The sequence below is a fragment of the Radiomyces spectabilis genome, assembly GCF_025331425.1.
Source record: "Radiomyces spectabilis strain NRRL 2753 chromosome Unknown BYT42scaffold_1, whole genome shotgun sequence".
In the NCBI taxonomy this organism is placed as follows: domain Eukaryota; kingdom Fungi; phylum Mucoromycota; class Mucoromycetes; order Mucorales; family Radiomycetaceae; genus Radiomyces; species Radiomyces spectabilis.
The window spans coordinates 2,347,695-2,371,989 of NW_026251926.1; the positions used below are offsets into that span (position 1 = coordinate 2,347,695).

The 24,295-nt window shown below is 43.5% G+C and overlaps 6 protein-coding genes across 6 annotated transcripts; 3 read left to right on the top strand and 3 right to left on the bottom strand.

The window, feature by feature from the left end:
- Positions 1-1,076: 1,076 nt before the first annotated feature.
- Positions 1,077-2,210, top strand: BYT42DRAFT_591550 (uncharacterized protein; the record flags this gene model as incomplete). The annotated part of the gene is made up of 6 exons (XM_051570549.1): positions 1,077-1,165; positions 1,230-1,371; positions 1,423-1,640; positions 1,708-1,923; positions 1,963-1,991; positions 2,059-2,210. The coding sequence occupies 6 exons, from the start codon at positions 1,077-1,079 to the stop codon at positions 2,208-2,210; spliced, it is 846 nt and encodes a 281-aa protein (XP_051428646.1).
- A 157-nt stretch (positions 2,211-2,367) lies between these two features.
- BYT42DRAFT_553442 (uncharacterized protein) lies at positions 2,368-3,109 on the bottom strand (the record flags this gene model as incomplete). Its single annotated transcript, XM_051566476.1, has 2 exons — positions 2,977-3,109; positions 2,368-2,912 (listed from the first exon to the last, which is right to left on the bottom strand). A coding segment is annotated over exon 2 (167 nt), but the record flags the coding sequence as incomplete, so codon positions are not given.
- A 496-nt stretch (positions 3,110-3,605) lies between these two features.
- Positions 3,606-10,101, top strand: BYT42DRAFT_488722 (P-loop containing nucleoside triphosphate hydrolase protein; the record flags this gene model as incomplete). The annotated part of the gene is made up of 19 exons (XM_051563893.1): positions 3,606-3,767; positions 3,960-4,092; positions 4,180-4,417; positions 4,508-4,635; positions 4,834-5,033; positions 5,170-5,769; positions 5,854-5,994; positions 6,064-6,345; positions 6,409-6,471; positions 6,545-6,898; positions 6,963-7,239; positions 7,338-7,425; positions 7,511-8,471; positions 8,534-8,767; positions 8,847-9,378; positions 9,451-9,572; positions 9,640-9,741; positions 9,811-9,972; positions 10,042-10,101. The coding sequence occupies 19 exons, from the start codon at positions 3,606-3,608 to the stop codon at positions 10,099-10,101; spliced, it is 4,839 nt and encodes a 1,612-aa protein (XP_051428648.1).
- A 2,946-nt stretch (positions 10,102-13,047) lies between these two features.
- Positions 13,048-15,531, bottom strand: BYT42DRAFT_542269 (uncharacterized protein; the record flags this gene model as incomplete). The annotated part of the gene is made up of 2 exons (XM_051565610.1): positions 13,048-15,383; positions 15,453-15,531. 2 exons carry the CDS (start codon positions 15,529-15,531, stop codon positions 13,048-13,050), a joined length of 2,415 nt encoding a protein of 804 aa, XP_051428649.1.
- A 2,949-nt stretch (positions 15,532-18,480) lies between these two features.
- On the top strand, positions 18,481-19,364 carry BYT42DRAFT_591552 (uncharacterized protein; the record flags this gene model as incomplete). Its single annotated transcript, XM_051570550.1, has 4 exons — positions 18,481-18,659; positions 18,725-19,003; positions 19,073-19,111; positions 19,190-19,364. 4 exons carry the CDS (start codon positions 18,481-18,483, stop codon positions 19,362-19,364), a joined length of 672 nt encoding a protein of 223 aa, XP_051428650.1.
- A 97-nt stretch (positions 19,365-19,461) lies between these two features.
- Positions 19,462-23,583, bottom strand: BYT42DRAFT_641196 (uncharacterized protein). Its single transcript, XM_051572545.1, has 22 exons — positions 23,346-23,583; positions 23,132-23,180; positions 22,960-23,072; positions 22,786-22,834; positions 22,610-22,725; positions 22,436-22,484; positions 22,260-22,375; positions 22,086-22,134; positions 21,910-22,025; positions 21,736-21,784; positions 21,560-21,675; positions 21,386-21,434; positions 21,213-21,325; positions 21,039-21,087; positions 20,866-20,978; positions 20,692-20,740; positions 20,516-20,631; positions 20,342-20,407; positions 20,233-20,282; positions 20,098-20,162; positions 19,934-20,037; positions 19,462-19,873 (listed from the first exon to the last, which is right to left on the bottom strand). Exons 1-22 carry the CDS (start codon positions 23,401-23,403, stop codon positions 19,632-19,634), a joined length of 1,896 nt encoding a protein of 631 aa, XP_051428651.1. The 5' UTR covers positions 23,404-23,583; the 3' UTR covers positions 19,462-19,631.
- Positions 23,584-24,295: the final 712 nt, after the last annotated feature.

Consider the following 24,295-nt stretch of genomic DNA (forward strand, 5'->3'; position numbering starts at 1 on the left):
AAAGGAAAAAGAAATAAACCGAAACACCCAAAGAGAAAATCGCAACCATCATGAGGGAACCAGGGAAAGTTTAAACGGTCGCCCCGGCTATGCAATGATCGTTACTCGACCCGAATCCTAAGAGGCACGAAGCGATACAAAGGTAGGGCCTATTCGTTAAGAAACAAAGATAAGAAAAAAGAAACCGAAACACCAATGAGACAGTCGCAACCATCATGAGGGAACTAGGAAAAGTTTAGACGGTCGCCCCAGTTATGTAATGATCGTTATTTACCCCCAAATCTTTAGTGCACGATGCGATACAAAGGTAGGCTCTTGTAGCCACATGCTTTCATCTTATGCCTTGCATTGGAAAGAGAGGAAGAAAAGCCATGAAAACGTCGTTCAGAAAAAAAAAAATTTACACGTCACAAAGTAAACATTCCTGAGACAAAGGCGTTGCCAATGGGATGTTTGCTCACTTCTCGAAGCACATATGCCCCACTATGTCAACTGTTCCACCTCCCTTCTATGATGGTAACTGTTCACATGGGTTTACGCTGTTATTTTGTACGCTCATTATTATGTAGTTTTCTTGCCATATTTTCAATCGACGACCTCTCCGACTCTGGCTGATTTCGTTGAAACTCATGAGCAAGTAATTGTAGCATATCACCGAAAAGGGGATGATCTTGCTTCCGTGTGGTCCGCAAGATACGGAAAAGCCCAAGCCTTCTATTTCAATAACTTTTTAAAAGTCAAGCCGCCGAAAGTTGATGCCAAGAGTGTTGATTTCGGAGAAGTCGCAGATCCTTTCGGTAATAGAGAGAAAAATTCTGCAAAAAAATTGTGTTATTGATATAGCTATCTAGTCTGGAGGAACAGCCACTACCCCTAGAACGTATCATGCATGTTGACGACCTCACAACATCATAATACCACACCCATAGAAGCCTCGGCTGATAAAGAACAAGAGAATGCAAGCTCAACCAGCACATCCAACAGTAGTACCCGAAGCACTGCCACGAGAAGCAGTAAAACTGCACGGACTGTCACATCTGAGTTCCTGGATAACTTTCGCAGTGCGGTTTTAAAACATGCCCAATGAGAAAAAGTGGAGGTTAAAGACGGGCAAGGTCGTTGAGGACGAGATCTTTCGACATGGCCTTCAGTGCCAATGCGAACAGTAAGTGTGTTTATCTTGTTAGCAGTAAGACTCGCTGACTGCTGTAGTATAGCTTGTCCCATAGCTTTATCATTGATCCCTCCGACCCGCTGTGGGAAAGCCGGTTCACGAAGGACGAAATTGATGAAATTAGCAGCCACAAGGCACACACGCTTCCACCTTGTCCGGAGCAGCTGCTCAATTACTTGAATAAATTTTCGGATCTAGTAAGGGCGTCTTTTCTTTTCGTTATTTACCATTTATCTGACAATGTGTAGGAAACATTGGACGCTTTGCGACGACAAATACGGAAACGTCATTACGAGTTCGATGAAGATTTCGATCTTGAATGGGCGCAATTCTCCATTATTTCAGCGTTGCGGCTCTTTCAAGGAAACTATTTTCCTCTCACAGACCAAACAGAAGCTGACATGATGCGACGCATTTGGTCGTTCATCGACACAGCATTCGACAATGTCAAGGTCGACATAAGATGGTAGGGCTGAAAACATGTTGAATTAAATTAATAACTTGATTAATTGATTATACTTGTTTTTTGTTAGTGGCGAAAAAGAAAGTGTGGCAAGCAGTCATCGCCGAAACAGAGGCCGATCGGCAAGCCATCGCAAAAAGCACGGCCACAAGACGGATTTGTTATTTAAATGCACTGAGGGTGAGCTTGGGTGCACGGAGGTTGGAAGAAAAGATGATGGAGACAATGGCACCAAAGAGCTGCACGAATTGGGATTAAAATGTCCCAAAATGATGAAAGACCAATAGTGTCACTTGATTCAAGCCTCCCGTCATCAAGAATACAGTCTTGCTATTGCCCGGTTTGTGATAATGGGTAAAATGAATTTTGTGAATGTAAGCTGTTTGAAGGGTCTCATTCCAGTTTCTATGGTTGACAATAGGTCTGAAACTTCGCGCTCTGGTCAAGGATCGCCCATCGGCGTTCGTGTGCCGAGTCAAAAAGACTCCAGCCTTGTTTTTCCCGGACAGTGTCGACTTAGTGGGCTCTAAACTGGAAGCGTTGTTGGCCTTAGTGGCGCAGGTAAAGAACTGATTTGCCAAACCATGTCTTTGGCGCAGGAACCGGTGCCAATTGTCAGTCAAGGCTTTAAAAGTGAAAGCAACAACGTCGACTGGCCCTTTTACTCGATTGTCATATACTTATTCTTGTTATTATATGATCTCTGTTTCTTCACCAAATAAAGCCCCTTTATTCTTTTTTTTTTCTGAACCATTTTTATAATTTTTCTTTGTCAAGGCACTTGCCAAGCATGTGTATCCTTGAGAGTGAATATACTCAACTATATCAGTTGGACAGGAGCATTATCCACGACAAGAATAGTGCCCCTTCATTTCTATTTACGTGCCCATATCATCGAGAGTATCCTTTACGAAGCTCAACTAATGAACTGTCACTGTTTCTGTGCTAATTATCATCAGCCACACATCCAAGATCTTCTCTTTTGATATGCTTTGCAAGTCTCAAACTGACATTACTTAAAGCCAGTGGCAGGTATTGCATGTAAAAATCGATGTAGCGTTGCCTTAGTGTGCCCACAGTAACTACTGCAAAAGTTCCCGTCTTCCACCAAGCCATATCTCGTTTCAAGTTTTGTGAAACGCTGACTCATCCAGATTTTGTTGTAGAGGTTCCGGTCAGCTGTCGCCAGTTTGGACAAATTCGCATCTTTACTGTTTTTTCCCTGCTGTTCCTTCCCCCAGGCTGGAACCGTGCCTGCTTAATGGGATAGATGAGGTTGGGTTGCCATGAAGTTGTAAATTGTACCACGAGATACATTATAATCAACAAAGCTTAAAAGTGTCTACATTTCAGTCACAAGAGCAGATGGAATGTCAGGTAATTTAAAAAGCAATTGCTTCTGGTTCCTCTCCAAGAATGCGATGGCAACCAATACCTCATTCTTCTTTTTCAGATTACTTTCAGGATCTTCATGATACCGTTCTACCCATAACTGGACTGCGCGAATACGATTTTTAATGTCGCTTCCCTTCATGTAAAAACTGAAGCCAACACACTTTTTCACGGCGACACCAGTTTTCCAAAAACAGTGACTTCACTTTTGAAATGGCTGGATGTGCTCACTTTTTGGGATTGTGAAACTTTTTGGATCACAGGTCACACGTACGGAGCGACCAACACTTTTAGTGTAATTTTTTTAGAGTTTTGTCGGTTTCTCTTTTCATTTTTTTCATCTCTCTTCTCTCTCTCTGCTCTTGACTTGTTTTGTTATCACTTTTATTGTAAACTTCCTTATAGGATACAAAGCAACTAGAGCAAGTGTTTATATTCGCCTAAAGATACCCCTTTTTCATTCTGTCTATAGAGAGAAATCACTGTGCTACATATAAAAAAGAAAGGTACTCTTTTTGAAACTGCACGTGAAGGCACGCATCGAAACGTTCACCCACACGTATGATATTTGCTTAGATGAGTACGGCAAATGCACGTCAGGCCGTTGAAGTATATACCAAGGGGATCAAAGCTTGGTTCACGGATGAGAAAGAGGCCTGGGTATCTGCCACCTGTGTATCGAGCGATATCACCGACGATAAAGTTCGGCTAGTTTTTGAAGATGACGGCGACCAAAAGGTGAGTGGCTCCGCCCATCACTTCCCCCAGCTCCGATCCTACCTTGACACCGTACCCCTTTTGCGTTTTTTCTTTTTTTGTTTTGTTTTTAGCTTTCGACCAATCCCCATCTTTGAATTTATTTTCAGCTATTTGAAACAATCATGAACGTTTTGTCAGTCAGACACTAAAAAGTGAATGTAAAATACACAGGAACATGTATTCGAAAGCACCCTCGCCGAAGTCGACAAAACCGGCGGATCCACCCTCCCGCCACTAAGGAATCCTCCAAAAATGGAATATACCGATGACTTGACCAACTTGAGTTATTTGAACGAACCAGCAGGTAATAACGCACCACGGACTCAAGAAAAGAACCCTTGTTTGCCTTTGTCTGTGAGCAGCCGTAATAACTCGCTTTGTCTGTTGGCAGTTCTAAACACCATCCGAACGCGATACATGCAACATCTTATTTATACGTACTCTGGTATCGTGCTTATTGCTATGAATCCTTTCGATCGTGTGGCCCTTTATGAGCCAGATATTGTACAGCAATATTCTGGTAAACGACGAGGGGAACTGGAACCTCATTTATTCGCTATTGCGGAAGATGCGTATCGATGCATGATTCGCGAACAGACTAATCAGACGATCGTGGTATCTGGAGAGAGGTAAAGAAAAAAAAACCAAAAGCGGGTGAAAGGAGCCAGCTGGATCCACCCAACATTCATACTGATTAACGGCGGTTTTATATTCTATAGTGGTGCGGGTAAAACAGTCAGTGCCAAATACATTATGCGTTATTTCGCTACCGCCGATGATCAAGAATCCGCGGGCAAGAAGCAAAAGTTGGACGGCAATATGACGGAAGTCGAAGAACAGATTCTTGGTAGGTATATAAGGTTCCTGCATGCATGCAGCAATACAATGAACTGCGAATAAAATTCAATGGGAACAACGAAAAAATGAGGAGGAAAAGAAAAAGAAAAGGGAAAGAGAACGATACAATACGCTTGTGTATTGCCGATGGATAAAAAAAAGCATCAAGCACAAGGTCCTAATGACAACTTTTTTTTTGTATGATAAGCAACGAATCCCATCATGGAAGCTTTTGGTAATGCCAAGACGACACGCAATGACAACAGTTCTCGTTTCGGCAAATACATTGAAATCCAGTTTGATGATGGCGCCAATATTATTGGTGCCAAGATAAGAACTTACTTGCTGGAACGATCTCGCTTGATCTTTCAACCAGAAACAGAACGAAACTATCACATCTTTTATCAGGTAAGTGCCTGAAGCGCAAACTTGGCCAAAAATAAAGTACAAGAATCAGGCGGTTTCCCAGTTGTCCATTTTTGGTTTGATGAATTTAGCCTCCGTTGTGTAACCATGGATCGTCTTTTTTTTTTTGTTTGTTTAGCTTTGCGCAGGTGCTCCGTTGTCGGAGAAGAAAGAATTTGAGCTTGGGGACTATTCGTCTTTTCACTATCTGAATCAAAGCGGGACGGGAACCGTGTTGGGCGTGGACGATGCCGCGGAATTTGAAGTCACCCAGAGAGCGTTATCGACGGTGGGACTGTCGGTGCAGTTGCAGTGGAAAATTTTCAGGCTGTTAGCTGCCTTGTTGCATATTGGTAACCTGCAAATCTCGGGCCGTGGCGATGCCATGCTTTCCGACCAAGATCCGGCTCTTTTGATCACTACACGCTTGTTGGGCATCAATCCTACGGAATTCCGCAAATGGATCGTTCGCAAGCAAATTGTCACGCGGTCCGAAAAGATCGTCACCAATCTTAACCCGACCCAGGCCCTCGTTGTTAGAGATTCCGTCGCCAAATACATCTATGCCAATCTCTTTGACTGGCTTGTCAGTGTCATCAACGACAGCCTTTCGTGTCCTGACGCCGAAAAGGTCTCTACTTTCATTGGTGTCCTCGATATTTACGGTTTCGAACACTTTAAGAAGAACTCGTTTGAACAGTTCTGTATCAACTATGCCAATGAGAAACTGCAGCAACAAGTAAGTGTTTTCTTTTGGGGGGAGGGGAATAGGACATACGACTGATAAACAAGATCACTCATACTGAAAGGCTTCTTTTGTTAGTTCAATCAACACGTTTTCAAATTGGAACAGGAAGAATATGTACGGGAAAAGATCAACTGGACTTTTATCGAATTCAGTGACAATCAAAGATGCATCGAACTCATTGAAGGAAAATTGGGTATTCTGTCCCTGCTCGACGAGGTAAATCAGTCGTGTTTCTCTGTGTTTTGGCGTCAGGTGTACTCATTTTTTTTTTCCTTTGTACTTCAGGAATCGCGTCTTCCTTCTGGCTCCGATCAAGGCTTTTGTCAAAAGTTGTATAGCAACTTTGATAATGCCAATTTCAAGAACTATTTCAAGAAACCACGCTTTTCGAACAATGCGTTCACAATTGCGCACTACGCACATGATGTGCAGTATGAAGCAGAGAATTTCATCGACAAGAATAAGGATACTGTGCCAGACGAACACTTGAGTCTGCTCCAAGGCGCAGAATTTGACTTTTTGAAAGAAATCTTGGAAAAGGCCGCTGCCAATAATCCGGCTCCTACGGTAAGCTTCATCGCTGCTGGCATTATGAATGTATCAACTCAAACGCTCCCATCAATGCAATAGCCCGAGAATAACAAACGTATGAGTATGGTCGTCAGAAAACCTACGCTTGGTTCCATCTTCAAGGTAACTCGTTGAGCCTAGTTATTGAAATAACTCCGACTAATGTGTGATTTGGGTCTTTTCCCTGCGCTTTTAGCTTTCTTTGATCAATCTGATGGACACTATTGGCAATACCAATGTCCACTACATCCGTTGTATTAAACCAAACGAGGCCAAGAAAGCTTGGGAATTTGAACCCAACATGGTGCTGTCTCAACTTCGTGCATGTGGTGTTCTGGAGACCATTCGTATCAGTTGTGCTGGTTATCCTTCACGATGGACTTTTGAAGAATTCGCTGATCGCTATTATGCGCTGGTTTCGTCGAAACATTGGGATCCACGTAACAAGCCCGATGGGAGAGAATTGTGTTCCACGATCCTTGACGCTTGCATTCATGACCAAGACAAATATCAAGTCGGTATTACCAAGATTTTCTTCCGTGCGGGACAGGTAAATATCCCATTAAATTTATGTGTTGGACTGGTACTGGTACTGATATATTGTTGGTGATTAGTTGGCCTACTTGGAAAAACTACGATTGGATCGTTTCAACGAGTGTGCTATTCTGCTTCAAAAGAATATGCGACGTTTCATTTACCGCACGCGCTATTTGCGTATGCAACAACTGGCCCTCAGTCTGCAATGCATTGCTCGTCGTAAGGTGGCTGTGGCGAAACTGAAACGATTGCGTGAAGAAAAGGCCGCCATTTGCATTCAGTCTCACTGGCGTCGCTATGCTGCACGCAAACAATTTTTGGCTCAACAACAGTTTGTGCTGCGTCTACAGACAGGTAAAGTGCCGCCCCTCTCCATTTTCCTCTCATGGAATCCTCATAATGCATACTTGAATCTATTTTTTTCTAATGCATTTTATCGGCTTTTTTTACAGCTATTCGCGCCTATAATGCACGTCGCGCTTTCTCGTCGATGCGAGTCAACAATGCCGCAACGCAAATTCAGCGTTTGGTACGAGGATGGTAAGTGCTCTGCCTATCATAGGATGCCCGTAGGGGTTGTCCCACGTATGTAGTATGTGAGAGACTAAAATTTAGGGGACATCAGGTTTGCGCGCAAGCATTACAAGGCCAAACGTGCGTTTGTCGTTCAACTGCAATCAGCGATTCGTCGTCGTGCAGCAAGGAAACAGTTGGCGGGTCTGCGTTTGGAAGCTCGTTCCGTCAATCATTTCAAGGAAGTGTCGTATGCTTTGGAGAACAAGGTGGTTGAATTGACTCAGACGCTGACGGTGCTGAAGGATGAGAAGAAATCGGCCGTCGACCGGGCTACTCAACTTGAAGCCCAGGTTCGTACATGGACCGATAAATATGCCAAATTGGAACGCAAAGCGAAGAACCTCGAAGAACGATTGCAAGAGCCGACCGTCCCTCAAGCCGAATTTGATGTTCTGAAAGCAGCACGGGATGAGTTGTTGACGCAACAGAAATCGCAAAATGAGAAACTCAAGACTCAAGAACGTGAACTGGCCCAGCTTTCCAAACAGCTGGATAGCCAAAAGGAAGAAAATGCGAAGTTGCAGAAATCATTGGACGAAGCCAATGACCGTATAAGCCGTGCCACGGATGAAGCGGAAGTGGCGGAACTGAAGAGCCAAGTCGCCGCTCTGAAAGCTCAGGTGTCGCAGGTATTGCATGCCCCTCAACGGCAACGATCGGCTTCCACGGTGCGCGGCCTTTCACCAGGTCCAAACGGACTTCGCAATGCGTCGCCTTCACCTTCGCCTGTGAAGCCTTTGGATTTGGAAGATATCAAGGAAGAATCCCCCATGGAACGTAGCCGATCGCCCACAGGTATGACCGCCGTCCTGAATCGTCGCGCAAGAAGAAACAGTTCAGCCGAAGTGCGCAAGAATGGTCCAAAGTCTTCCATTGATTACATCCGACAAGCCGAATTGTTGAATAACAACAAGAACCCTCGTCCAACCTCCGTGGATCAGTTCAGTGCCATCTTGGGCGGTAAAGCAGGTAGCTTAACCGGCGGTATCGATGAAACACCGGAAGAAGAGGTATGCAACCGGGCAATGATCATCACGAGGCAACAATGGAGTAGCTGATTTTTTTTCTGCAGATTCAACATTTGTTGCAAGATGAAGAGAACTTGCAAGAAGAAATATTGGAAGGATTGATTAAAGCGTTAAAGATGCCTTTGCCGAGTCTGCAGAATCCGCCACAGACCAAGGAAATTTTCTTCCCAGCACATACCATTGGTCTCTGTATGACAGAGATGTGGCGCTTGGGCTACATTCAAGAATCCGAACGACTGGCCTTCACCATCATGGACACAATCCAAAAACAATGCTTGGTAAGCAAAAAGATCAAAGGACGTTGGCATTTTGACGACTGCATTATGTTTACATGTCTGGATTGACCGATTAATATAGAGCTTTACTGGTGAAGAGGCGATTGTACCTTGTGCATTCTGGTTGTCAAATGTGCATGAGTTACTGTCTTTGATTTGTTTAGCCGAACAAAATATGGAGCATGAAGTTTTCTTCAAGGGGACTTCCGGTGGTCGACGATCGGCGGGTTGGCACGATTTTGAGAAGCTAGTGGCCACGATCAAGTTTGAATTACAATGTTTGGAAGACAATATTTTCCACGCGTGGATGGCTGAATTGAAGAAGCGATTGAGCAAGATGGTGATCCCGGCTCTTATTGAAGGTCAATCGCTGCCTGGCTTCATTACACAGGATACCGGCCGATTCTTTAACAAGATCTTGACCGGCTCGTCGCAGCCAAGCTACAGCATGGATGATTTGCTGAATTTCCTGAACAAAGTGTGGCGTACCATGAAGTGCTACTTCATTGAACAGTCCGTCGCTACGCAAGCATTGACTGAATTACTCAAGCTGATTGGTGTAAGTGCATTCAACGATCTGTTAATGCGCAGAAACTTTTCTTCCTGGAAGCGAGGTAAGCTCTTGTGATACCAGCCATGAATGGCGATACCAGACACGTGGCTGACTCTGTTTGTTTACTCCAAAGCCATGCAAATCCAGTACAATATTACTCGTGTTGAAGAATGGTGCAAGAGCCATGATATCCCTGAAGGCACGCTTCAACTAGAACACCTGATGCAATCCACCAAATTATTGCAATTCAAAAAGGTAAGACATGTCACCTTATGCACCATCAAAGAGATACGGCCCACTCACTCGATTATATCGCGCTTAGGCAACGCTCGATGACATTGAGAACATCTATGATGTATGCTGGATCCTTTCCCCAACCCAGATTCAAAAACTGATTTCACAATACCATGTGGCCGATTATGAGGTTCGTAAAAACATAGATGGCAGTGCATTGCTGGTTAAAGATATGAGATATTGAAACAATGGTTCTTAGAATCCCATTCGACAAGAAATCCACGCTGCGGTGGCGGCTCATGTCAGTGGTGATAAGAGTGATGCTTTGCTGCTTGAACCTGTCGCTCTGGACGATATTACCAATCCTTTCGAAATTCCTCTTCCACGTCAAAGAAAACCTCAGATGTATTTGCCAGCATGGGTAAGCTCTTTGTAATTGGTGGTTTTTTTTGTGAGATAGGGAATTTATTGAAATCTTCCCTTTCCGTAGCTCAATCTCAAACGCTTACGCCGTTTGACCATGCTTATTCAGCAGGAAGAAGCGCAGTAGAAAAAAAGAAAAGAAAAAGTGCTTGTATCATATTCCCTCTCCTTACCTAACACATATCTAATGTTTTTGCTCCCATACCTTATCCTTCTATCTATCTATTTCCTTGTACAGCACATTGGAAACCGATCGGTTTTTCTTTTTTTTTTTTTTTAAAAAAAAAAAAAAAAAAAAAAAAAACCACACACACACACAGTTCTTCCACGAAGAGAACGGGCAATTATTATAATGGGATATTTTTATTTGATTCCTACAACAACGATTCCGCGCTCCAGCAATGATGGTACTATCATGAGAAATTTCTATCTATTCAGAACTACATATCTCCAATAGACTGTGGACCCATATGTGCAGCCTCAAGTAAAACTCTGGGTAAGGAACCCATTTTTTTATAACTCAACCCAGCCCATTGCGGCGGAGAAGTGAATCAATTTCAAGTGGAGATGCATCAGTCCTGCAAATAGATCAACTCATGCGAAAGAACAGCGCAGCACACAACGGGGAAACCAAACTGCACACGCTATTAACGCGTTGGCATGTCTCGTATAGTTACTAACACCGGTAGTCTACATGAGTACCGGTGGCGCAGCAGGAAATCTCCTTGAGGATACTCTCAAAATCACTTGCGGTGTTCCATCGCCATTGCAACATGGCACCATGGGAATGACACCCTGGTAATGGGCAGTAGTAAGTGAGCTTTTATTGTCATAACAACTTGAACACACGGTTTAAAAACAAAACTGATACAAAGGGGCAGGGCAAGGTAGGAAACTTCCTAGCATACCACAAGATAAAAAACTGAAGTGCGTAAAGTCTGAAGCATGTCGCATCAGCGTTCAACTATAGGCTTTATTGAAAGGTATAGAGTGACTGTAGTAGCATTTTGTTGCTCATGGCAGCATGAGTGACATGGCGCAGTCCCCTCTTTGCATGGCTTACGCGAAAGAAGTGTGAGGCTATGAATTTCGCCAGTTTTGTTGCGAGAATCGAGCCAATGAGGTGCATTCGCGGTCAGAAACAGGGTCACAAATCGAAGGTCCGCCAAAAGATATAAAAAGAGGGCGTTTCTTCTGATCTCTTTTTTTTCTTTTGTGCGCCAGTTCGGAATCAGGGGCTGCTAGGCTGGTGGTTACTGGTAATGATGAACGCTCCGGTTTTTGGTAAAGCATTCGGGGTATGGCGAAAAATTCGAAAACCATCTTCTAATGATAGGATTGGCCATCCTCTGAAGAAGATTGTTTTCGTTCCCGTTGGCTCTTCCCTTTGGGCGCCTGACTAGTCATCAGCGCGGTCATTGTGGAAGGTATGTCGGTGGGTTTGCTTTTTAATCGCAACAAAGGTAAATGAAAAATAAAAAAGGCTTTTTGCCTTTATTATTCTTTTTCTCAGCCCTTTGTGGGTTGAATAATAAAAATAAAAAGTGGGCTTAATGTCCTGTGGACGAACTACGCCACTTCATATAAAAAGAAAAATAAATGAAGAACACTTTATTTTCATTTGATGCCAAGCGAGTTCAAGAGCTAAGATAAAACGAATGTGTGCGGTCCAAAGCGACTTTTTTTTTCCACAAGCTTCATTCGGGATCTTCCCTACACGAACTTGTGGGGATGAATGGTCATTCCCATGCATGTAATGTGAGGTATTAGCTCTGTGTTATCCGTCTTGTACGCATAATATTGGGCTCGTTATATGATTAAATGAGTTGAACTTGAGAAGCTTGTAGCGTATCAAGTCTATTAGTACCGATATGGATGAGTTGGGGCAGAGCAAAGGTTGGTCTTCAATGAATCAAAGATAACAACCGTTTCATCGCCCAAAATTGGTAGGCTCACAGCAGAAAGCCAAGCGGTGCTTCCTTATTACTGCCTTCATTTTGACATGCTGCCGCTATTTCAAAAACTTTCTCATATAACAGCATTTCTTTGTTATTTGCGATTGCTCGTCCCTACTTCTTGGAACAAACGGATGGTGATTACACATATGAATACTTTTGGGCTGTACAAGGCTTGTAACCTCGTGTTGTACTTGAAAATGCGGCCAATGAGAGATGCCAAGCAAGAGACTGTAGGATCGAAATGCATACATGACAAAAATTCGGTCGATCTACTGTCTGGGATTTATCATAAATACCGTTTCCGTAGCCGTCTCAATATTCAAGGAAGATCAGTGCTAAAATCACCCGCATACTGTAAGATACCTTCATCTCAAAAAAAGCATCTGTTGTTCTGAAGTTTTATGATTTGTTAGATAATACAATAGTAGATAAACGAGTTTAAGTGATGACCAAGAGGAAATGGGATCTGCTGTTCGAACTACAGTATGAGCTTTAACCCGAACTTCTGTGCATAAAGTACTGGTTTTGGTTAACGACCGATCTGGCCATGCATACCCTCACGCATGATATCTAGGATTCATTGATTTTGTGACAGTAATGAACGTTTACTTTCGTTGATCTATCTGATCATATGTCGTTCAAACAAGAGGAATAAGAAAAAAGAACCGAAAGTACACTGGCGTCTGCCCATGACATTGGACTTTATGACTGCACAGATTTCCTTTGTGGTCAGTTATTGGGAGCTATCTTTGTAACTTATTTTTTTACGACGTTAAGGAAGTATAATATCAATAAAGAAAATATAATCTATTTTGCAGTTTTACATTATGCAGAACTAAGAAACAATGTTGTGCTAAGAGCGCAAAAAAAAATAAGATTAGGGTTTTTTTTTTCGTTTCAATCTGCGAAGTATCAAAGGAAGGGTGCATAATGGTGTGAAATGGATAAATAAGGAGAGAAGAATTGGTCTCTCCTCGACGAGAAGGCGCTTTGTGGCAAGGATGTACAGTAGCTCGGGAGGAAATAGCAATTCAGCTCATGCTAAAAAAAAAAAAAAAAAAAAAAAAAATAGTTGGTCCATGACTTGGCAAGACGATTTGCTTCATCGATCGAGCTTAATATTGAGGTCGTACGACAGATGCAGCTGGATCCATTGCTTCGTCGTGTTCAGAGGCTGGATAAAAATCGTTGAGTTGTCGTAAATAACGATCGCGTTCTTCTTGGGCCGGCGTCGGTGAATCACCAGGTGTATGAGCCTTGCGGTTCGTAACTCTTAGGGAACCGAAGAAGCCTTTCTTTTTGCTGCTACTGTGATGGTTGGATGAAGGTCCCTCGTCGTTATATAGATGCTTCGCGGCAGCTGATCCATATTCTACTCCTGCTTCGCGCATGGTCTCCCTCTTTTTTCCAATAGGTAGCATCGTTACACCGCTTTCATCTCCGCTGCTGCTTCGATTGTCCTCGTGAATCAATGCCCTCTTTGACAGTTCCCCTTTGCCATTGGATGCCGAGGAAGAGTAGGGACACGGATGGATTTCATTATTACCAGTATTGAATGCGGCAGGAATACTCGGTCGTTTGGTGGAAGAATAACCGGCTACAGATAAGAATTGAGACGATTTGGACGGGGTTTGTTCCGATAGTGAAGCAAGGCTGTTCATGGATCCGCTCGGTTTTAAGTTGCCTGTCCAGGACCCTTGGATCATGCGTCGGATAGTATCGACTTTCTTCTTTTTGCCTTTGGTGCGAGGCCCGTCTATCGATGGTCTCTCATGATTGTCGGTACTCAACCTGATGTCCTCGGTAACGGCGTACTTGTTCGAAGAAGGGTTGGTCAGTTCGTCGGCATCATTCGGTGACACTTCCATTTTGAGACTGTCTTCCGCTTCCTCCTTCTTCGATGAATCGAATAGGTGTTTCGAAAGCTTGGACTCTTTCAAATCGGTAATCATTCGTTGCGTACTCCGTCCAAGAGTGCCAGCACGCTGAGAACAGCGAGGTTGAACCCCTTCCCATGCTGCAATGGGACTGATACCGTTGGCACCGTTCTGCTTTGTCATTTCTTTTCCAGCAAAGGCGGGGTTCGCCGATAACGAATCTCGAGGTTTTGTTTCTTCTTTTTCACTCGTTTGTGTTTCCTGCCACCAACCGGCAATATCTTGGGCGGTAGGGCCTTGTTTGTTTCGCATGGCAACAGCGGAAACCGAGGCACGACCGTTTCCGACAATGCTGTCACGAACCAATCGACGGGCCGAACCGGTGGTCATTGTCAAGTTTTCCATGACCCGCGGATCACGACTGCGCACACTGGAAAAGTAACCTGCCGCTTCTCGTCTAGCTTGTGGCGACAAATAAAAACTGCCGTCTTCAGCGGCTTGAAGTGCAGTCCTTTGTAGCGTATCATCATCCACCATAGTGGACCGACGTCTTGATTTTCGGGACGCTGTGCGAATAATCATGCGCGCAGCATGGATGGTGTTGGCGTGATTTTCATGCTCCGCCGGATCCTCCGTGTCACTCAAAGGCAGGGACGCCATCGGCGCTTCATCTTCTTTCCAGTCGTCGTCTTCTTCTTTGTCGAAGGTACATGGTGAAGCCGTGTTATCTACCATGATTTTATCACTTATAGATACTTGCGGTTGCTGGGCAATGGTGACTTTTTTCTTTGGCAGCGGAGCATCCAAGACTGTATGCAAATCTTGGCGCGACATGGGCCCTTGTCGGGATGCAATGGATGAACGACGGCCTGATGGATGATGGACTGATTCTTCCTCTGGTACCTGAGGCTCAAACACTTCTTGTATAGGCGCAGGTTTGGAATTGGATTTTTGGCGACGAAGTGACTGCCGTAGCGTATTACGAAGAGTGGCTGCTTTATGTTGCATGTTGGCGTACAGATACGGCATATCGAGATCAACCGAAACGAAGCCTTTGGATTTTTCTTCATCATGATGACCAGTATTCATGTATTTCTGGAAAATGTCGTTGGCCTCATTTGAGTTTAGTTCGAGCTTATCTGCAAACAGGGACGATGAAGGTGGAGGAAGTGGCAACGCGATGCTCATTTCTTGAAAGGGATGTGACAGATACTCGGTTTGTGACAAATCCTTTTTTAACGCAGGAACATACGACGACGGTAACGGAGGTGCATCGTTGGCCGTCTCAAATTCTTTTTCAACGCCTACGCGTGAGGTGACAAGGGTTCGCAGCGACCCGAAAGAAGGCCGCTTTTCCAAACTCTCGGTATCTTTTTCACGTAGCACGTCTTCGTTGGGAGTAGCGGTTCGACTGATTCCGTCTTCGGTGATTTTGGAACGGGGTGATCGGAAGATACGTTTACGGATGAAAACAAAGATCAGGGTAAGTGACAGGATAGCGATGACCACGATGCCAAGAATGACGGCCCAAATCGGGATGTTGGCCGTAGGTTCGCCATGGTCGATGGACGGATCTGGCGGACAGTGAATTAGTCTAATGAACAAGATGTTTTCCACTGGTTATTTTTCATTATGTTTTCTACCTGCAGTCACGAGCTGGCCATGAATGACACACACGAGCGCTACAGCTATCACGGTGAACTGCTTTTCGACGAATGACATTGCGACTTGTGGATAAAAGGAGAGACACGAGGGAGTGAGGATGATTCAAAAGAGAGGTGAAAAAAAAAATCACAAGTACACAACAGTAAATATAAAAATAAAATAAAACAATGGAATGAAAGAGATCCAGGGGGGAAAACAAAGCACCAAGTAAAAATGATGTTCAATGTTAAAGAAAGCTGTTGATTGAACGAGTGAATGAACAAGTGGATAGAACGGAAGGAAGAAAGGAAACAGCGATCAAAAGAAGAGTAGAAAGGAAGGTAGTAAGATAGATCAAAAGCGGAGTGACCCAGTGCGGAGAAGAGCCATGGGGTAAAAAAAAGGGGTTTTCACAAAAAAGGGAGCGACTTTTATCTGTCTCGTCGACCTAATGAGCATACTAAGCTTTACAACCATGCCAAAAACGTACAAAAAGGAGGCCCTTCTTCCAAAAATGTAGATGCAAGTGACTTACGTATATAATACCCGTCTCTCTTTGTTCGCTGCAGTAAGATGCTTTCTCGGACCTGAAATTCTTGAGAATGCCTCGCCACGTTGATTAAGCATTCATGACTAAACAAGGAGAACGGACGACCATGTACAATATTTTTCTTCAATGCAAAATACAGGTGATTTTGAATGAATGGCAACCAAGGCAAGCATGGCTGCTACGGAACAGGTTCGATCGACATGTCAGGTGCATAAGAAACTCTGGTTCTCTCCAACATGGCAAACCACTTTTATTAGATGCATTTTTCATCAAAGATCAAAGCACATGGTTGAAAAGTGGATGATGCATTTCGTCAGAACATTCTTTTCTTTTCTCCCATTTACCGCATATAATTGCTATAAGATTTTCGCAATTTAATCCAAGTATACTTCACCTTTTGATTGTTAATCAATGCGCGATTTCTTAATAAATTGCAAGAGATAATAAGGAAACACAGGACGATCGAACCCTTCGTATATGCGAGAAGTGTCTGTTCATCATTTCTATCAAAACCGTGGGAGATGGCGCTGTTATTGTTGTCATTCTCATCTAATCAATGACAACAATATTGAAGCATCAAGAGAATAAACAATGCTACTGGAAATGATATTAAGTGTTGAAGGGGTAAAGATAAATGGCAGTATAGAATTCATCCTTGAAATTGATTGTTTTTCGATATCTATGATCCAATATTATATATGGCAATTTTAAGGGATCAATCTTTTCATAGATTAGATAACACTGCACAGAAAATAACGATTGATAAGAGCATACTATAGGAATCAACGCCGACAAGAATCATTCGCGTTAAATAGGTAGCCAACACTGTATTGTACGTATAATTCGATATATCCTATATAAAAAGCGGTAATCTTTAGACAAAAATAAAAAAAATAGTAGATGTCTACTGCTTGTTATAATGATATTGACTGCATCCTCCTTTACGATAATAAGATAATACATGGACCTGAAAAACGCACAGAAACCGAATAATGTTACGATAATAATCATTAAATCAATCGAGATATGCGGATACTCGACTTCACTGATCTGAACTTCACACGGACTCAAATTTTTCAAAATAATGGCATAAAAAGTTGGTGCTTTACATCTATGGGATATCGTCCATTTATGCCATACTATAATCTTAGCACCATCTTCTTGGTAGCGCAGCTTCTTATTTTTATCATTGACGCAACATGGTTGCTATAGAGATACATCGATATGCGAGGCAAAAACTGTCAGAAATATTCGGTGAATGTCAGATTTCTGGTCCCTGGTCTGTTTTCTTTGGTTCAACTCGCTGTTTCTGTCGATCTGTTTTATTGTTGCGTGATATTTTATTACTCGAAATAAAAAGTTGAAGCAAGGAGCAATAAGCCTGAAGAACCGGACATGGATATCATTAATTCGCCTGCACCTACGAGGTGATCAACTACAAGCATACTGCAGCAAGAGAACATGTATAAATAGCGCACTTTTCTTGGACATATATGAGAATAAATTACAGTATATATAAGCAGCGTAGAAAATATTTGTTTCCATGTTTGCAGGTGGGATGCAAAAGCTTCGTTGGAAATGATCACTTACGTCTATCTGACCATGCACGTTTTAAAGTGTGTCTTCACTGCATCATCACACATATTCCACAAATCATATAGGAATACATGATTATGAAGGCATATGCAAGAAAAACTGGCTTGGATTGTAAAGTTTTCTGCAGTACAGGTTGCATTTCGCGTTAAGCATGTTGCTTATCAGAAATGGCGCTTATTAGCCGTTTGAGCCACCAGCGCTTAGGCGGCGTTTCAAATGCATTGGCAATCGTCATGTGCGAGAAAAGAGCGGCCATTGTGATGTCGCTTGTTCCTGTTATTGTTTTCCTATAAAGATACCATGGACAATGCACATACGGATCCAGCTTTTAATGCAGCATGGCACAATGGACAACTTACAGAAGAGCAACTGCAAACTTTGACCAAGGAGCAGCTTGAAAGGTGAGTAACAATGAAAAAAGCAGCCGGCCTCTTTTACCCTACTAATCTGACCCTGCAATCCAGATACAACATGCAACAGGAATATCTGCTTCAACATAAAGGTAGACAATGCAACAATCGTCGCTTCTACCAACACCAGCATCTTTACGAATGCTTCTATAGATCATGAATCACAGCACGAATTAATGGCATTTATATTACTGTTTGCCTTGTTTGCGTCTCAATTCCTTATTCTCTACTGGAAGAAGAGACATTATTCATCCTACCAAATTGTCAGCTTGGGTGGCCTTTATATCTTTCCCATGCTGTTTGCTCTTTACGATGGGTGGTATCGCTTTCTTTCAGTTTGGCTCCTTTATTCTCTTTTGAACGGATTCGGTAAGCTGCTGAACCGAAGCGTGATCTCGAATCGGCTCACCTCACAATTTTACTCAACATCATACAGTGATTCACAAGGCATCTCAAAAACCATTGGAAGCCATGACGCCTAGAATGGTGTACAAGTGGTATACCGTTGTTTATAATGTTTCGTTCTTCGTGGGCCTTTTAGGCTACGGTACGATTTTATTCGTATTTTTTGGCTTTGCTGCGCTGTTCTCGGCTGGTCCAGGATTGATGCAGGCAGGCATCTTACTGTTGAGCTATGGTCTCTATTTCGGGTATGGATAATAACTTGGAAAAGGAACAAGAAGCCATGATCTAATTGGAATGTGTTGTTATACAGTGTGCTTAGTAGAGATTTTGTTGAAATTTGCTCGGACCGCATGGCATCCACTATTGGCTATTTCTCAAAGGATGGACTCCCGAGCAAGCATTTGAGCGAGAACATTTGTGCTGTGTGTGGACAAGCAACCTCTTCCACAACAGGCACTTTAACCGAAGCACCACAACGTGCCATGTTCGAAGATGATGCCGTCCATCAACTTGCTTGCAAACACGTATTTCACGAGAAATGTATTCGTGGATGGTGTCTGATTGGCAAAAAAGATATTTGCCCCTATTGGTAATACGATTTTTGTTTACTATTATTATAGGCTGTCGATCTAAACTGCTCTTTTCATTTTTTTCATAGCAAAGAGAAAGTGGATCTGAAGCAATTCAAGAAGAATCCGTACGTATTTTGATGCTGGACAAATGGGTTATCTTGCTTTTGCGCTGACATTATATTTCCTTTATTTTTTTTTCAAAGATGGGATACACAGCAACAGTTATATCTAAATATTCTTGACGGCGTCCGTTATCTGGTGGTGTGGCAACCTGTAAGTTGTTATGGCAGGAAAGTTCAGGCACATCTTTCTAATCATTTTCCGGTTGACAGATTATTTTTGGTGCCGTTCAACTTTCATATTACATCTTTGGCTTAGATTAAGAAAAAGTAACCTTAATATCTCCTCCAACAAGTAGATTCTTTATCCACAAAGTAAACATCTAATTAAAAGTCGGCTCGAAAAAAGTTCCCATGTCAAATTTTGTTAACATTTACAAAAGGAAACTGCCTTTTTATTTTGTCCTATTTGCTTTCGATCTTTGGAGTTTCTTGTTTTTCAGAGACAGAGCTTGGATTATTAATGATTTCGAAAAAGACGGATGGAGAAAACAGACTCTTTGAAAGAGAGCTTTCTGAGAAAAGGCTATTGGTAATACGACAACATGCAATATCTGAATTCCAACCAGCCACAGCGATTGTAAATTGCCAATTTCCCAATGTGATAGTGTAACTTGCTGGATGACGCGGTGTCAGAGTGAGGAGTAATCAGACCAATGTGCCCCTGAGTCTCGTTACTAGAATCCCTTCTTTGTGTGATTGCCAGGATAATTTCCACCAAGAACAGCTTTTTTCGCGACTTTAGGGTGATTGCGTTAGTACGGTTTTCTAATAATAACGAAATGAGCTTTGGTCCTTGTATAGAATTTGGCGTATCACACCATTTACCTTGGATGAACCCGCTTGTCGATGGGAACGCACCCTTCTTTGTGTGATTGCCGAAAAACGGCATGTTTTCTATCAGAGCGGTTTGTTCGTGACTTTCGGGGTGGCTGCGCCAGTATGGGTTAGTGAGCTTTGGCCCTTGCATACTGACACATCACAATATATACCTTGCATGAACCCATTTATCGGTGGAATCGAAAGCAAACACCGGAAAGCTGTCCAGTAGACAGATCTATCCCGAACAGTAGACCGGGAAACGCCTTCTTTGTATGATTGTCAGAGCAAAACAGGAGGGTTTCTACCAGGAGCGGCTTTTTTCGCGACTTTTGGGTGATTGGGCCAGTATGGTTCTCTAATGACAATGGAGTTAGAGTTGGTTCTTGTATACAGTTTATCGCGTCACCCATTTACCTTGCATGAAACCGTTTATCGATGGATTCAAAAGCGAATACCGGGAAAGCTGTCCAGCAGACAGATCTACTCCGACCAACAGACGGAGAAGGACCCTTCCATACCCATTGGGGAAAGAGCAACACTCTTGCACTCGTAAAGAAAATCAGAAAGCTGTCCAGCAGACAGATCTACCCCGACCAGCAGACGAGGAAGCGCCCTTCTTTGTATGATTGTCAGAGTGCAACAGGATGATTTCCACCAAGAGCGGTTTTTTCGCGATTTCGAGGTGACTGCGCCAGTATGGTTTTCTATTGATAAGAGAGTGAGCCTTGGCCCTTGTATACAAGTTGGCATATCACACTATATACCTTGCATGAACCCGATTGTCGGTGGATTCGAAAGCGAATACCGAGAAGGCTGTCCAGCAGACAGATCTACTCCGACCAACAGACGGAGAAGGACCCTTCCATACCCATTGGGGAAAGAGCAACACTCTTGCACTCGTAAAGAAAATCAGAAAGCTGTCCAGCAGACAGATCTACCCCGACCAGCAGACGAGGAAGCGCCCTTCTTTGTATGATTGCCAGAGTGCAACAGGATGATCTCCACCAAGAGCGGCTTTTTCGCGACTTCGAGGTGACTGCGCCAGTATTTTCTAATGATAACGGAGTGAGCCTTGATCCTATTATACAACTTGGCATATCACACTATATACCTTGCATGAACCCGATTGTCGGTGGATTCGAAAGCGAATACCGAGAAGGCTGTCCAGCAGACAGATCTACTCCGACCAACAGACGGAGAAGGACCCTTCCATACCCATTGGGGAAAGAGCAACACTCTTGCACTCGTAAAGAAAATCAGAAAGCTGTCCAGCAGACAGATCTACCCCGACCAGCAGACGAGGAAGCGCCCTTCTTTGTATGATTGCCAGAGTGCAACAGGATGATCTCCACCAAGAGCGGCTTTTTCGCGACTTCGAGGTGACTGCGCCAGTATTTTCTAATGATAACGGAGTGAGCCTTGATCCTATTATACAACTTGGCATATCACACTATATACCTTGCATGAACCCGATTGTCGGTGGATTCGAAAGCGAATACCGAGAAGGCTGTCCAGCAGACAGATCTACTCCGACCAACAGACGGAGAAGGACCCTTCCATACCCATTGGGGAAAGAGCAACACTCTTGCACTCGTAAAGAAAATCAGAAAGCTGTCCAGCAGACAGATCTACCCCGACCAGCAGACGAGGAAGCGCCCTTCTTTGTATGATTGCCAGAGTGCAACAGGATGATTTCCACCAAGAGCGGTTTTTTCGCGATTTCGAGGTGACTGCGCCAGTATGGTTTTCTATTGATAAGAGAGTGAGCCTTGGCCCTTGTATACAAGTTGGCATATCACACTATATACCTTGCATGAACCCGATTGTCGGTGGATTCGAAAGCAAATACCGAGAAGGCTGTCCAGCAGACAGATCTACTCCGACCAACAGACGGAGAAGGACCCTTCCATACCCATTGGGGAAAGAGCAACACTCTTGCACTCGTAAAGAAAATCAGAAAGCTGTCCAGCAGACAGATCTACCCCGACCAGCAGACGAGGAAGCGCCCTTCTTTGTATGATTGCCAGAGTGCAACAGGATGATTTCCACCAAGAGCGGTTTTTTCGCGATTTCGAGGTGACTGCGCCAGTATGGTTTTCTATTGATAAGAGAGTGAGCCTTGGCCCTTGTATACAAGTTGGCATATCACACTATATACCTTGCATGAACCCGATTGTCGGTGGATTCGAAAGCAAATACCGAGAAGGCTGTCCAGCAGACAGATCTACTCCGACCAACAGACGGAGAAGGACCCTTCCATACCCATTGGGGAAAGAGCAACACTCTTGCACTCGTAAAGAAAATCAGAAAGCTGTCCAGCAGACAGATCTACCCCGACCAGCAGACGAGGAAGCGCCCTTCTTTGTATGATTGCCAGAGTGCAACAGGATGATTTCCACCAAGAGCGGTTTTTTCGCGATTTCGAGGTGACTGCGCCAGTATGGTTTTCTATTGATAAGAGAGTGAGCCTTGGCCCTTGTATACAAGTTGGCATATCACACTATATACCTTGCATGAACCCGATTGTCGGTGGATTCGAAAGCAAATACCGAGAAGGCTGTCCAGCAGACAGATCTACTCCGACCAACAGACGGAGAAGGACCCTTCCATACCCATTGGGGAAAGAGCAACACTCTTGCACTTGTAAAGAAAATCAGAAAGCTGTCCAGCAGACAGATCTACCCCGACCATCAGACGAGGAAGCGCCCTTCTTTGTATGATTGCCAGAGTGCAACAGGATGATTTCCACCAAGAGCGGCTTTTTCGCGACTTCGAGGTGACTGCGCCAGTATGGTTTTCTATTGATAAGAGAGTGAGCCTTGGCCCTTGTATACAAGTTGGCATATCACACTATATACCTTGCATGAACCCGATTGTCGGTGGATTCGAAAGCGAATACCGAGAAGGCTGTCCAGCAGACAGATCTACTCCGACCAACAGACGGAGAAGGACCCTTCCATACCCATTGGGGAAAGAGCAACACTCTTGCACTTGTAAAGAAAATCAGAAAGCTGTCCAGCAGACAGATCTACCCCGACCATCAGACGAGGAAGCGCCCTTCTTTGTATGATTGCCAGAGTGCAACAGGATGATTTCCACCAAGAGCGGCTTTTTCGCGACTTCGAGGTGACTGCGCCAGTATTTTCTAATGATAACGGAGTGAGCCTTGATCCTATTATACAACTTGGCATATTACACCATTACCTTGCATGAATCCGCTTATCGATGGATTTAAAGGCGAATGACTGCGGAACTGCCAATGAGTTTGAAAACAAGGTGTTAACCAAGCAGTTGAAACAGAAGCGAAATGTCTCAATTTCTGTGACTTGCGTCATCAAGGCAATTTCCTTTTTTTTTCGTGCATACTGAACACGCGCGGTTCTCTCTGATTCATATTCGCAATGGAGTAAATACGTACTTCTCCAGCTAGAATCCTCCATGAGAATTATGAGCCGAACGGTAATAGCCATTCTCATATTCGTGCTGACAGCCTTTGGGGCCTGGGGAATATATCGAATGTCATGGTTTGTGGCGTAAAAAGTACGGATCGACGAGAAATGCAGATACACCCGTTCGACTTGATACTATTCACCTTTTGTTATAACGAAGGCCGTAAAAACCAACCTACTTCGTTTGATCCCAACACTAAGTTCGTGAGATAAATAGATACATGTGAAAATATTATTAAATATTATAAAAAATTAATACCTGAATTATTTTTTCAAGAAAAAAATTAGAGCAAAATATTATGGCGTTGGATAATAGGCTGCTGCTTCAATACATTAGGGCCACCTACTTGGGAATCCTTGCAGTAAGAACTTGGCATGCTGGTTTTACTGCAGATCAGATTCATTTCGTGTGACGCTGCTTTATGCGTTTTAAACTCATTCTCATCATCACTGGTGCATAATGCACTGGAGCTGCCAATACTTCTCTTCTCTTTTCCTTCTTTTTCTTCTTGCTTGTTTGCACTTTAAGCCGCATGGCTAATCACGATTGAAAAATGCGATGGAGAAGGTCACTTGGGTGCATGAAATGCTGTCTGAACATCCTACCTTTATTTTACGAACCCACCTCAACTTTGTCTGAGGACGATATCCAACCCAGCTGGTAATCTCAAAAACATAAAGCAAGGATATGCAAAAAGGAAACGAAAAGTGATAGAAGCGGGGTAAGGACACAAATTTTTCATCGTCAACGCGATCGCACTTCTTCATTTAACCACTTGTAGCTCCAGACGCCGGTTCAAATTAGGCATCTCTATGATACTTGCATTCGACTCCACTCAGGCTGGATACGTGGTGTAACTTCTGACTTGGAAATGTTTAGCGCTAGGCAACGATCAATTCCGAGCATTCAACTGGAGAG